This window comes from Haliotis asinina, chromosome 1 (assembly GCF_037392515.1).
Source record: "Haliotis asinina isolate JCU_RB_2024 chromosome 1, JCU_Hal_asi_v2, whole genome shotgun sequence".
Classification (NCBI taxonomy): Eukaryota; Metazoa; Mollusca; class Gastropoda; order Lepetellida; family Haliotidae; genus Haliotis; species Haliotis asinina.
In genome coordinates, this window is record NC_090280.1 from 34,114,870 (window position 1) to 34,129,653 (window position 14,784).

The 14,784-nt window shown below is 38.9% G+C and overlaps 1 protein-coding gene across 1 annotated transcript; it reads right to left on the bottom strand.

The window, feature by feature from the left end:
- Positions 1–1,911: 1,911 nt before the first annotated feature.
- LOC137278561 (uncharacterized) lies at positions 1,912–13,572 on the bottom strand. Its single transcript, XM_067811012.1, has 3 exons — positions 13,502–13,572; positions 12,063–12,467; positions 1,912–2,483 (listed from the first exon to the last, which is right to left on the bottom strand). The coding sequence occupies exons 1-3, from the start codon at positions 13,548–13,550 to the stop codon at positions 2,218–2,220; spliced, it is 720 nt and encodes a 239-aa protein (XP_067667113.1). The 5' UTR covers positions 13,551–13,572; the 3' UTR covers positions 1,912–2,217.
- Positions 13,573–14,784: the final 1,212 nt, after the last annotated feature.

Genomic DNA, 14,784 nt, shown 5'->3' on the forward strand with positions numbered 1-14,784 from the left:
CATCAAGACCATGCCTGTTGAAAGTCAGCAACTGCCTATAAAGAATTAGGCCACTGTTTCCTGTAAAATTTCAAGAATTGGTCTTCATCAACTCATGCAAGTATTCTGAGTCTAAAGTACGGGATCGGTTTGTTGATGATGCATGATATCGTATCACGATTTTGTAGATGGATGCACACGGTGCCAGTCAAACGTTCGTGTCCTTTAGGGCGGTACATGTGTAGACAAAGGTAATAGGGATCAGTGCAGCGTTATTCAACACTCCCACCAATATCACGATGGGGTACACCAGAAATGGGCTTCACATATTGTAGCCATCTGGGAATCGAACTCGGTTCTTTGACGTGTCGAACAGACACTTTCACCAGGCTAACTTATTTTCCGCTGTATTGTCAGATTCGTGCAAGAGTCACGGTGACAGGTGTTCCCGTACTGCTGATTGTGTGGATTATCTCACTATATGCTATAACCAAATGTGTATATGCGCTGGTGGATACAGATTCAACACAAGGACTCTTGTATCGGTAAGAGATATATTTCGTATTGGACAGCATTGCAACGGAGATATTTAAACAATAAACTTACACAGGTGGGCCTCAGAACTTACACTGGTGATATAGTGCTGGACCTCAGGACTTACACTGGTGATTTAGTGCTGGACCTCAGGACTTACACTGGTGATATAGTGCTGGACCTCAGGACTTACACAAGTTTGGTGGTGCTGGACCTCAGTATTTACACCAGTGTGATAATGCTGGGCCTCAGAACTTACACTGGTGATATAGTGCTGGACCTCAGGACTTACACAAGTTTGGTGGTGCTGGACCTCAGTATTTACACCAGTGTGATAATGCTGGGCCTCGGTACATACATAAGTATGATCGTGTTGGATCTCAGTATTAACACAGGCGTGATAGTGCTGGACCTCCGCAGGTAGACAGGTGTGATAGTGCTGAACCTCGGTACTTACACAGATGTGATTGTGCTGGGCCTCGGTACTTACACAGGTTTGATAATGCTGAACCTCCGCACGTACGCAGGTGTGATAGTCCTGGGCCTCAGGGCCTCACGATCTAACACTTTTTAAGTTTTCCGCCTTTCTTTAAAGTGGTATGCCCATTTTTGAGTGTGAATTTAAGTAAGTAAAGAACAGTTTACTCGTTGTTCATTTGCGTTCACTTGTTTTTGTTTTTCAATCATTTTTGACACCTTTGACACTGCCATAACATTAATGTTATGATTCTTTGGAAAATAGCAAGTTTAAAGTTAAATTACATTTAAACCTGAAGTTTTCAATTTCAGGTTTAGGTTTTAAAACATTTATTTTTACTTTTGGGGGGGTATTTTTCATGTCATCATTAGACACTAATGTGGTGTGTATGATTGGTATGTTGCATAAGCATACAAGTTTGGGCAAGAATTGTCCACAAAATGTTTGCTTCATTTCAACTTTTTATCAAAAAAGTCATTATAGCAACGGCTGCTAAAAATGATTTTGGAAAATGTAGTCATGGTGGTGGCCTGTGTCAAATGTATGAAATGGAAAGGGTTGTTCGCCCTCACATATGTGGTTGTTTATAAGAGTATGTGTGTAATAAATGGCCATTTTCATTTTTTGTTTTATTTTTAGGATGAATGCTGTCATAATACCCGAGGCAACACTAGCTTGGTTCTGTTTTTAGCATCATTAAGTAATACATTTCCTTCTGACTTTGAATTATTGACTGTTTCTACTCTGTAGCTTCCAATATTTATTTCCAATAAAAAGAAATGAATAAAGAATGACGATTATTATCAGTATTTTAAATGTAAAAAAATTATTTATTTTGAATAAATTTATCCATATAGTTTCGTTTTTAGTTGCATACTGTTGACATCAATATCATTGATGAACATCTACAATTACTCAATGTCATTTGTTTACGTTTAGATAAAGGCTCATGCATAGTTTGAAGTGTAAATGATAGCTGTTAGATTCTGGTCGACGTCACCTGTCATCACTTGGCACCATCCAATACAGCAATCACGTCAGTAAAGTCTCTTGCATGTTGAAATTACTTCTGATGCCATTTATTCACAGGGTGTTTTAGACTTGGTGATGATATTTAGTGTCCCATGGGGGGCTGTTTAATAACTGATAACTCGTGCACCATCATTCCTATAGAAATTTCCGAATATCATATGCTTCACAAATCTGATAAAAATTAATCTGTTAATTCAGGCATATAATTTAATATCAGGGAAGATATGTGTCGCCCAGCCTGGTGTTGATAATAAATCTGTTCTGTTGAAGGGGGTTGTAAATAGTTCACAGTCACTGTCGACCCCGTTGAAACTGAGGCCGAAACATCTGTTCTTAAGGACACACTCCGTGATACAGAAGACTCGGGAGACGTCGGAGTAGGTCCTCAGTACAAACCCCCGGGTAAATCTCACCCCGTCAAGTTTCTCGATGTGAGGTGGGCTGGTGCAGTTGTCATATTCTGAATGTAGAACAGCACAGAAATGATTAGAACTGTGGAAACGTAAGGTAGCCACAGAGTGGTTTGGACTGTTGAACGAACTAAAGATCGAATGAATGAATGAATGAATGAATGAATAAATAAATGAATGAATGAATAAATGAATGAATGGTAAAAGTTGCAATTCATAAATATCTATTAAGTATAAGGTTCATTAATGATTTGGTTTGTTGTTTAGCACCATACTATGTGGTGGCGGTCCGGGCATACAATCTAGTGATCAACAACATGAGCACCGACCCACTCAACTGTGATACGAGGACATGTGTCTACCAAGACAGCGAGCCTGACTAGCTGATGCTGTTAGTCACCTGTTCAGACAAGCTTGGGCTGCTGAAAGATCACATATACTCTATGGGTTTGTCTAAACCTTCAATCGTGACAATTGTTTTAAAAAAATGAAAGCTTTATGTTTTCACAATCTAATGCCATTAAATTTTGTCACATGCTTTGTTTATTTTCCGAGATACAACTTTTTCCTATAGACGATTCTGTCAAAACTGCTTGTTGTGATAATAGTATGAAATCGTCCTGTTTCAAGCGGTGTCAAGCAAAGTGTTTTTGGTCATGATTAAACATATTTAACTACGAGTAGGAGATAGTCTTGATCTTTTAACATAATGAAAACAAACCATAATCTAATTCGTTCTCAAATTAGACTACAGACCGTGACGCCACATTATTGTCTTTGGCATTGCCACCATCACTGAATTGGATTTTACAGTGAACCGATGGATATTAGTCGCCACTGGCAAATTAACGATTTCTACTTGTAGACGCAGTTTTCTGTTTTTATATCCCTTCACATACAGAATCAAGGTAAAATCCTGAGCTTTTTGGCTCCTTATGAAGATTTGTTTGGTGAATATAGTTTTGTAGTTCACTTAAAGAGACTTAAACTGTTATCGCTTTTCGGTAAATATGAGTATTGAAACAACAGGGATTATTCGACGACACTTCATATTCAAGGCTCTGCTTGTATCCTGCTGAGTACAATGAGTGGGTAAGAACATTTCTATCTTACATTATAAAGACATTTGGTATAGGTCCTTTTAACGTTGAAAATAAGGACATGAGGCGGCAACCCAGCAACTGACTCTATTTCTTGTTGTTTGATAGGCACTTCGTACTTGAAAACCTTGTAAAGATGTCTACTTCAATCTCTTCACTAGATAGTAATAAAGTGCATGACATCCATACTTATGCCTATTTGGTCACATCAACTATATAACTGCGTGCTTATTCTGTGGGGGATGTTAAGATGGGAACATGAATTGCGATCGTAAGGATATGAAAATGCTAGTACGAAAAACATCAGTAGCCTTTTTGTATGAAAGTGCGTGAACAATGTACAACTCGTATAACTCACCGATGTGCGTGCTGATGTCAGGCAGGGGAGCACCCGTGGCGAACCACCTCCTCGTGGTGGGTTCTGGGTAACGCCAAGAGCTCGCCAACACCCCCGTTGTGGACCCGAGGGGATATTTGGTCCACCAACCCGTTTGCCGTGGGTTGCGGCCCTGTGTCGGTGGAGGACGGGAGTCTGGGGGGTGAGAGCACTAGGGACCTGTGACCGCGTTCCCTTTGCTCAACACACCCCTTCGACCCTTACTTCACCTAGACGGGTGGTTGAATGGGCCCGGTTCAACCAATCGCTGGTCACGCCAAGTGTTACATTTTGTAATGTAAACATTTGGAAATTTTATCCTTGTAAGTCTTGGCAATTTTTTGGACCCTCATAATTTCAAATATACACTTTCATGTTTTTGCCTAGAGTCCTATGCCCAGAAGGCGGTGACTCATGGGCCAATCTGGTGGAATGATTAAAATTTTTCTGCTGGAGTATGTCATCCGGGTATCCTTGGTGCTGCAAGCTGGAGATCCGCTTGTTTTTAGCATTGTCCTTGTGATACTCCGTGGTGGGTGGGGAGCTCGGATGATGAACCAAGAAATACTAACCATGGAATACCAAACCCCTACCAAAAAGACAAAACGTCCACTTGACATTGATCTTGATGATACTGAACACAGATCCACTAAAGCATTTGACTACTGGCCACGCTTTATTGTAATTGAAACGCAGTATAAGACACCATTGAAATTGAATCCTTTTGCGGTATCCAAGGGAATACAAGGAATTGCGGGTGAAGTAAAAACATCAGACGCTTGCGTTTAGGTGCTTTACTTGTTGAATGTAGTAAGCGGCAGCAAGCCGCGAACCTGATGGCGATTGAATCGTTTGTGAACATTCCTGTGTTGGTCTCAGCACACAGAACCTTGAACACCAGTAAAGGAATAATGCGAGACCGTGATCACTTGTTTGCTGATATGACATAATTTGATATCGTGTCAGAGATGAAGGATCAAGGAGTCACTTTTGTAAAGCGATTCAAAACTCGTAGAAATAATGAAACCCTTGAGACAAACACATACCTGTTTTCCTTTTCGTGTCCAATTGCTCCAAAATCAATAAAGGCTGGTTACTGTAACATCAATGTGGATACTTACATTCCTAATCCTTTAAGATGCTTTAAATGCCAAAGATACGGCCATGGTGTCAATACATGTAAATCATCTGTTACATGGGGCAGAGCCCCGAAAGGTTCAACAAACAAAATCCAGCTGTTAAACAAATTTGGATCGTTGGAGGACATGGATGTGTCCGAAAATATCCCCCACGCCCTCTAGAAAGGCAAGGGATAGATCTCCAATAAATCCCCCCCAAAAGATAGTTTATTCCAATAATATTGTACAGTGGAACTGCAGAGGACTGAGGACTAATTTGCATGAATTACAGCTAATAGTCCAAGATTTTACACCTTCAGCGTTATGTCTCCTAGAGACATATTTAAAACAAACAGATACATTTGACCTTCGTCATTTTAATTCATATCATTGTTTTTCACCTCCGGGTGATAGGGCCACTGGTGGATCATCCATTCTAGTCAGACAAAACGTTATTCAAAGCCCTGTTCCACTTATTACTAATATGCAGGCTGTTGCAGTGAGAATTACTTTACATGTAGCATTTACGCTATGCTCTCTCTGTATTTCGCCGTCTTCAGCTTTTGCCAAAACTGATCTTCAAGCTCTATATGACCAGCTCCCGAAGACCTGTATTATAATGGGAGATTTAAACGGACACAACCCACTCTGGGGTAGTGTGGACACATCCCACTCTGGGGTAGTGTAAATACAAACACTAAAGGTAAGTTGTTGGAGGACTTTTGTTCTGACAATGATTTATGTATTTATAATGATGGTTCCAACACATATTTACACCCTGGTACAGGGACCTATTCTGCTCTCGATTTGTCACTTACAAATTCAGAACTACTAAATGAATTCGAATGGTCAGTCCACGATGACCTGTGTGGAAGTGATCATTTTCCTACTATATTAAAAGCTGTAACTCCATCTGATGTACCTCCATCATCAAGGAGGAATTTTAAAAAGGCTAACTGGACTTTATATGAAACACTGTGTGCTGAAAAACTTAAACCCGAACGTTTTATTGACGTTCCTGATGCTATTAAATGTTTTTCTGAGGAACTGAATTCCATAGCTGATGAGTGTATACCAAAGTCCTCTGCAGTTCCACATATTCGAAAACCATGGTTCAGCGATGAATGCAAACAAGCTAGGAAGGCAAGGAAAAAAGCAGAACATTATTTCCTTCGCCATCCCATGGTGCATAATTTAAATAAATTTAAAATTTTAAATGCTAAAGGACGGCGTACTTTTAAACACAACAAATGCCAATCGTGGCAAAATTATGTATCCAAAATAAATTCTCGGACACCCATGTCCAAGGTATGGAACATGGTCCAGAAAATTAAAGGTAAGGGTACTAAATCTACTGTCCATCATCTTAAACATGGAGATCAATTACTTACTGATAAATCAGATGTTGCTAATAAACTGGGTGAAACCCTCGCTACACATTCTTCCTCTTCTAATTATGTACCTAAATTCCAGCAGTATCAAAAACAACAAGAAAAGAAAACTATTAATTTCAATTCTGATAATGGGGAAGATTATAATGAAACGTTTTCTATTCATGAACTCCATACTGCACTTGATCGAGCTCATGATACTGCTACAGGAGCTGACAACATACATTATCAAGTCCTGAAACATTTACCAGAATCCTGTCTGGAAACTCTCCTAAATATTTTTGATGGTATTTGGACATCGGGTAACTTTCCTCCTTCATGGCGTGACGCCATAGTAGTACCAATACCTAAACCTGGACGTGATCATACGGATCCATCCAATTATCGTCCGATTTCATTAACTAGCTGTGTTTGCAAGACCATTGAACGCATGATAAATAATCGACTTTTTTGGTACTTGGAAGCAAATAATCTTATCACAGACATACAATGTGGTTTCCGTAAAAACAGAAGTACTGTTGATCACTTAGTGCGTTTAGAATCATTTGTTAAAAACGCACTAATTAATAAACAACATGCTGTGTCTATCTTTTTTTACCTTGAAAAAGCATATGACACAACCTGGAAATGTGGCATTTTGATTGATTTACATGACTTTGGCTTGCGAGGTCGTTTGCCTCAATTTATTGCCAACTTTTTAAATGACAGACAATTCCAGGTCCGTGTGGGTTCTACCCTGTCTGATCTTTACAATCAGGATCAGGGTGTTCCACAAGGCAGTATTTTATCTGTCACTCTTTTTAGCATCAAGATCAACAGTTTATCAAAAGTTTTAAACGATTCAATTGATGGATCGTTATTTGTGGATGATTTTAATATTTCTTGTCGTGGTAAAAATATGCATACCATTGAACGGCAATTGCAGTTGTGTTTAAACAAAGTAGATAAATGGTGTCTTGAGAACGGCTTTAAATTTTCCAAATCGAAAACTAACTGCATACATTTTTGTCGTAAATACAAACCCCATAAAGACCCTGACCTGTCTCTAGATGAGGCGCCAATTAAAGTTGTGAAGGAAGCCAAGTTCTTGGGTCTAATCTTTGATTCACATTTAACGTTTTTACCACATATTAAATCACTTAAAACTAAATGCCTGAAAGCACTTGACTTGTTGAAAGTGATTTCAAATTCTAAATGGGAGGGGATCAAGCTACCCTTCTCCATCTGTATCGATCTCTCGTGCGTTCAAAACTTGATTATGGTTCCATTGTCTATGCTGGAGCCTACAAAAGCAACTTAAAACTATTAGATTCAGTCCATCATCAAGGTCTAAGACTTTGTCTTGGCTCCTTTAGAACTTCACCTGTTGACAGCCTGTATGTCGGCGCTGACGAACCATCTCTTGAGCAGCGACGTATAAAATTAGCTTTACAGTATGTACCAAAACTATATTCAAATGAGTCAAACCCTGCATATAATTGTGATTTCAATCCTCTGTATGAGGATTTATACAATAACAAATTTTCTCTTGTTCCACCTCTTGGTTTAAGAATAAAACCACTTATTTCTGCTGCCAGCATTGAGTTGGAAAACATAGCTCCTTCCCGTCTTCTTTCTTCTCCTCCTTGGCAGTTGGTTAGGCCACAAGTTGACCTAACATTAACGACTTCTAAAAACTCAGAAACGAATGAATTACAGTATAAACAAGAATATAATCAACTGAAACATAAATATAGCAATTATAAATCCTTATTTACAGATGGGTCCAAGGACGGTGGCGCTGTGGCCTGTCATTGGATCCAGAAAAATATCTTCTCGATTACCAGATAACAGTTCTATTTTTACAGCAGAAGCTAACGCCATACTAACAGCTCTTAAATATATTCAAAGACACCCTAAACGTACACAATATATAATCTATTCAGACTCTCTTTCTTGCCTTCAGGCTATTAAAAATATCTCTTGTAAACATCCACTTTTAATTGAAATTATTGAATTGTATAATAATCTTGCCACTAGCCAATACGACATCGTCTTTTGTTGGTTACCCAGCCACGTAGGCATTTCCGGTAACTTGCTGCCAAGGCAGCATTCAACAAATCTGTGACACCACTTCTTATTCCATACTCTGATTATAAAGTTAGCATTAGAACTTACATCCGTGATCTGATGCAGAAGAAGTGGGATACCCAAGTAGGTATATATAAATTACATGAGATAAAACCGTATATTGGTTACACCTACTTGGTGTTGTCAGTCCAGATTGGAAGAGGTTATTTTACGACGATGTCGTGTTGGTCATACTAGATATACTCATGTGCACCTTTCAAAAGGTGAGGATCCTCCATTTTGTATGCCTTGTGATGAGAGAGTCACAGTCAAGCATATTCTTCTTGACTGTGTTGAATTCTCCATCACAAGGGATAAGTATTTTACAGTTGAAACAATTAAGGATCTTTTTACCAGCGTCAGGTCTCATTTAATTATTGATTTTTGTAAAAGAAATTGATTTTGCGGTTGAATTTTGAAATTATGTTGTGTAAATAGATGTATTTTAAATTATTGGAAGTTTGGATTAGAAACTTGAATTGTTGGTGGCTGTACCCTCAAAGGGGGTTGAAGTATTGTACGGGTACGGAAGTCCCAAAACATTCACAGTATATTTAAACTTTCCATTGTTCTTAGTCGTAGTATATCTGTATTTTTAATTTTTGGCTAGATGTGTCTAAATTGCTAACAGCTGAGGGGAAGATGTAAATCCGAGTAGGGTCCATGCAGGTAGCAAAGGCACTGTAAGTCCCCATGGTCCCTAGTATGGTGATTTACCTTCTGTTGTTTTCAATGATCTATAGCCTGATTTTATATTGTATTGTCCGAATAGTGATATTATTTTTAACTTTCCACACTAGTTTTAATCTCATTTGTGATATTCTAGTTGTTTTACTGTCCTTCGCTGACAGGTTTTTATACTATACATGTATTTCATTTCAGTATTAAATGTTCTCGTCACGATATGGCTGAGATATTGCCGATGTGACGTTAAATATTAACTCACTCACTCACTTAGGCGTGGTTATTTATGAAAATCGTGAAGTCACGGGCTAAAGTCCGTTAGAATTATTTAGATTAGGATTTATTTTCATCAAGTTAGAAAATCAAAACTACTTTTTCTAGTGGCTAAATATGTCTTTCGATCATGGCCAAAAGGATTTTGCATGACGCAACTTGTAACATAACGACATCTTCCAGGGAGGCAAAGTGGGAGTCGAAGTGACATGAATATTGTAAGTAATATTATATTGACCTCCACCTCGCTTCCAAGAGTGAAATTGTTATGTTATATGCAATGTAATGCAAAATCCTACTGTCCATCAATAAAATACATATTTTACTACCAGTAGAAAATAATTTTGATTTTATAAGTCGGTGAAAACAGACTTAAATAGCGTTCATCCTCAGATAGGGCGTCGTTATTTATGAAAATCGTGAAGTCACGGACTAAAGTCCATTTCAATTAATGAGACTATGGTTTGTTTTCATCAAGTTAGAAAATCAAAACTACTTTCTACTAGTTGTTAAATATGTATTTGAATCATGACCAAAAGGGGTTTGCATGACACTACCTGCAACATAACATAACCGAGGTCGGGGTCAAAGTGAAAATACTGCGCGATAAATGTCTTCACTTGCTTAATTTACTTGGTTTGTAAATGTTCACTCACCAGTACGTAGACACTTGTCAATATACGCCTTTATATTTGGTCTCACAATTCTAATTACTTTATAACCATACTTGTATGCATTTTGAAACTTAATAAAAAGAAGCGATCTGCGAATGTATTACAGGAATGTAATACCAGGGATAATCCACAACTATATATAGGCTCCCTGGTAATATCTAGACATTTTATAGTTTGCCTATATCAATCATAATTCGCACGCACACCCTAGTGTATGTCGTCTGTATCATTACACTTCACGACGAAAACAATGATTCTGTTCAAAGTGTCGTCGCGATATGGCTGAGACATTGCCGATGTGACGTGAAATATTAATTCACTCACTCATTCTGTTGAAAGCTACGACAACGTAATAAACAGAAAATGCAAATATTAAAATTATAACAAAATTAAAGTTATAGGAGCAATGTCAATTACCTTGTTCGAGGAATGTATACTTCAATATCCACAAAAACGAGTGATATATAATTCATCTGCAGGTTTCCCAAGTGATGTGTCTTTTAACAGTCTAATATACAAAAACGTGATGTATCTTTTCAGGTTTTTCACATTGCTGTATGGTTTCATTGGTCACCCAAGATAGCACATCTGGCAACTAAATGTGCGTCATTCTTTTAAAAAAGCAATTTAGTTAGCCAATAATGAGCAATCAATCTATTGGCGGTTAATCCTTTGAAAGAAGGGTGTTGTTTTACATAGACACAGACACGACGGAGTGTATTCAGTATATATATAGATTAGTAAATGTATATACATAAACATTACCTTTTCACAAATCCCCATTTAAATCCGCATGAAAGTAATTAATGAGTTATCGGTTAATCCTTTTATAGATCCAGACACAAGAAATGCCAAGGGGGAACCTCTGTCGGGTAATCTAAGTGGCGTTATCACTAATTATACCTGTTATAAATTCGTTAACTGAGCATCAAGTGTATGATAACAAATAACGTGTAGGTTTATACCACCTAACACGGATTACAACCTACAGACAAGAAGTGATTTTGACAGAATGGTCTATGAAAACAAGGGTTGTAACTAGAAAACTAGGCAAAGCAGGAAACTAAACTAAAACATAGTAGATTGTGAGAACCAATAACTTTCATTTTTCACAACAGCTTTTGCGATTTCAGATTTGTACAAACCTGTAAACGAAATAGTATACCCCTGAACAGTAGATGAATTCAGCATAGACCCTCATATTTATACCTGCTATTACGTCACAGAGACGTGACGCTCTGATTGGTCGAAATTTCGTTTGCCGCTGAGAATTGTGCACTGTTGTCAAAAAGGTCGATTTAAGATAATTAAAGATCGAAGTGACCAGTTTTAATGACGGGGTTTCATTTATAACGATATCAATGTGTGATTTATGCATTTGAACCCCTCGAGTATATGTGATCTGTAATGAGTTAAGTCCGCTGCGTGTGACAACCAGGGGAGGCTAAGCTACGTTTACGATGCATGATGTAATAAGGGATTCTAGGGTTCGAGTAGGCCCATATAAATAGGATACCTTGCACTTCTTGAGCCAGCAGTATGTGACAAACATAGAGTACTGGAGATTTATGAAGTGTGTAACAGGGGTAACAGGGTCTTATTAAGCCCTCTGCGTTCACAGCAGGGAATTATTGGGTCTGTTAAGGGATGGTAGGGACCATGAAGACATTTCAAGGATATTTTATTCCTATTAATGTCTCTTAGGGATCTTTAAAATCCAAGCGGAAAAGTGGGAATATATAAGGAAAACAGGATTTATCAAATTTGGACAATCTGCTATGTAGGAGACCAACGGGATGTGACCTGGATACATTTTCCCCATAACACTCAGGTTGTGACAAGCATGGAGTACAACTGACTATTCTGACTTAAATCTAGAGAAGCTGCATGTTGAATCAACTTACCGAAAATAAATGAACCGCTCGGCGCATTCACAGTGAAGCTGTCGACGCCAGGAACTGTGTACCCAGCATCGCTGAAGAGAATGTCAGCATCCTTTAAGCTGCCACGACCAACTTTAAAATGCCCGTCTTCCCAAGACGTCCAAAACTGATCAAAGCCAGTTTGGGTGAAGACTTTCCCAGGGACGTCTGCATGCGTCCCAAATACATAGAATCGGTTTTTAGTGTTGGCCCAGCCTCCAAGTAGCATTCGGTACATCTCTTGGCCTCGGAAGTACAGTTTAATGTTGAAGTCCCAGCGCGCCATGATCCTGAAGGTGATCCAGTCCTTTCCCCGAATATCAAAGCCAAAGATCATGGGGTTGACAAATTCATTGTACCCTTGTGTGGTGAACGTTACTGAGGAGACTGTAAGGAACATGGCCGCGTATGTGAGTAATATTTATGGAATCATAGTGTGTGAATATAATGCCCTAGGTAACAGATCTAGAGGAGTGCAAGAGGGATTCGATGCGGATGTCAATACACACTGTTAGTTGGGTGGTTGTTTGGTTGGATCTTTAACGCCGCACTCAGAAATATCAACCGTATCAAGGCGGTCTGTAAATAATCGAGTCCGGACCAGACAATCCAGTGATCAACAGCATGAGCAACTATCTGCGCAAATGGGAACCGATATGTGTCAAGGAAATCAGCAAGTCTGACCACCCGATCCCGTTGGTCGCCCCTAACGACAAGCACAGTCGCCTTTTATGGCAAGCATGGGTTTCTGAAGACCTATTCTACTCCGGATCTCCAGGGGTCTTTAAATAATAGAGTTTCCGTAGCAACACCAATGACAAAGATAGAGAAAAGATAAATGGGGTTTTACGTCACGTTAAAGGTTAATGTATGACTGTGTGTAATCTGACGTAGAAAAAAGCAAGCAATATTGCATACCTGTATCATAATGTAACTGAATGTAAAGCAATGTTTCATAGAGATGGTGAGCAATATGATCATGGGTTACTGGAGATCAGTTCTAACCCGGATTGTCATGTGTACTGGCGAGGGAGTTTAGTTTTACACAATACATCAGTAATATTAGGGTTCAGACACCAAAGTAGCCCTTACATATCGTACCCATGTGGGGAATTGGTCCGAGTCTGGAGCAAAGAATCCAACTACTGACATTATGAGCATGATCTAAGCAGTTGATAAAGGACGACTTGAATCAACGACGTCAGCGAGCCTGACCCCCGATCCCGTTCGTCATCTACCTCAAACGGGATGGGTCTCTGAAGACAGCCGATTTTCAGGATTGTGTGTAACTTTATATAATGATGTCAGCGAAGCAAAACATGTACAGACAAATCTAAAGCTAACCAAAGGATTCAAAATGGTTTCATGAATAATACCTAAAAACAGATGCATTGTATATACATAAACAACATGATACATACCTGTTACGGAGAAATACATGGATACCATTAGAAACACTCCACACGACATATTGAACCGTTAGGTATCTGTAACAGACAGTGAGTGAGTCTTACGCCTTTTTTTACCAATATTCTAGCCACACCATAGCGGAGACACCAGAAATGGGCTTCACACATGTGGGAATTCAAACCCGGGCCTTCGGCTTGACGAGCAGACGCTTGAACCACTATATAGAGTATAATTAATGAAAGGTTTCATGCTGCTTTTGTTCACGTTCATCTGTTCATGAACGACAGTCGTAGAGTTCATTTTGACTTCGTATGAAGCAATATTTCAGCTTCATGAAGGTGTCCAGTGATTGGCGATCCCATTAGCCGCCTCCTACGACAAGCATCGTTTGCTGAAGACCGGTGTCCGATCGTCCATTACTCGGTTGTCTTAACCGCCGGTTAACTCCTAACGTTCGCTAACCGAAAGCTCAGTATGCTTTGTTCAAAACATAGTATTGCCGTTAGCTAACGTCGCCGTCAAAGATTAACAGTGTGGTTCAATTTTTTGGTTATCTTCCACACATCCCATGATTCCGTTTTCTGCTTACTTCCGGTTTAAGAAAAAAATGGAAACGCAAGACGTCGCCTGCACAAAAGACATTTTATTCAGAACCTGTAGCACAGCTACAGATAAAATATGATGAATCCATAAAAATAATATTAATAGTAGAAACATGTCAGCGGTTAGAAAATGTACAAATAAACGTATTACACACAGGAATTACTCTTAGACGGCTGCAGTATTAAAGAACCTTTAAATTCCCACAAGACCTATCGCCCACGTTTCATTCCTCAAATTGTCATGGCTGAATGACCAAGTCGTGAAGACGCTATCAATATCACCTTTCAATTATTTGCCAAGTCTGTCAAAAATTGTGATGTATGACCACACGTGGCCAAATCTTTTAAATCAAGCAGTACTGATGTTGTGAAATTGATACGATTAGTTTTTTTTTATCTGAAATATATATTCAGTGCCAATAGAAACGTAATTTGTTAATAGCACCACCAAGTAAATCTTGCTGTACTGTAGGTCTTCGGAACAGCATGGCCGAATAGAATCGATCTATTATCATACCATAGTGTTGACAGAAATCTAATGAATAATACAGCGCAATATTATCGGAACGCCTTCCGAGACGCATATACCGAAAAGATGTCTTGTATAGATGAACATATTCTCATTAATCAGATGAAACCGAGTTTTGAACGAGCATGCCCCGATCGTAAAGGATTCAGTATAGTTTGCCGTA

What these genes read in the sequence shown, in the direction of transcription:
- LOC137278561 (XM_067811012.1), bottom strand. Translation starts at nt 13,550, where the DNA reads ATGTCGTGTGGAGTGTTTCTAATGGTATCCATGTATTTCTCCGTAACA. An exon ending in CATGTATTTCTCCGTAACAG is followed by an intron (nt 12,468 to 13,501) that starts GTATGTATCATG and finishes TGTTCCTTACAG; the next exon opens with TCTCCTCAGTAACGTTCACC. An exon ending in GAGCGGTTCATTTATTTTCG is followed by an intron (nt 2,484 to 12,062) that starts GTAAGTTGATTC and finishes TTCTACATTCAG; the next exon opens with AATATGACAACTGCACCAGC.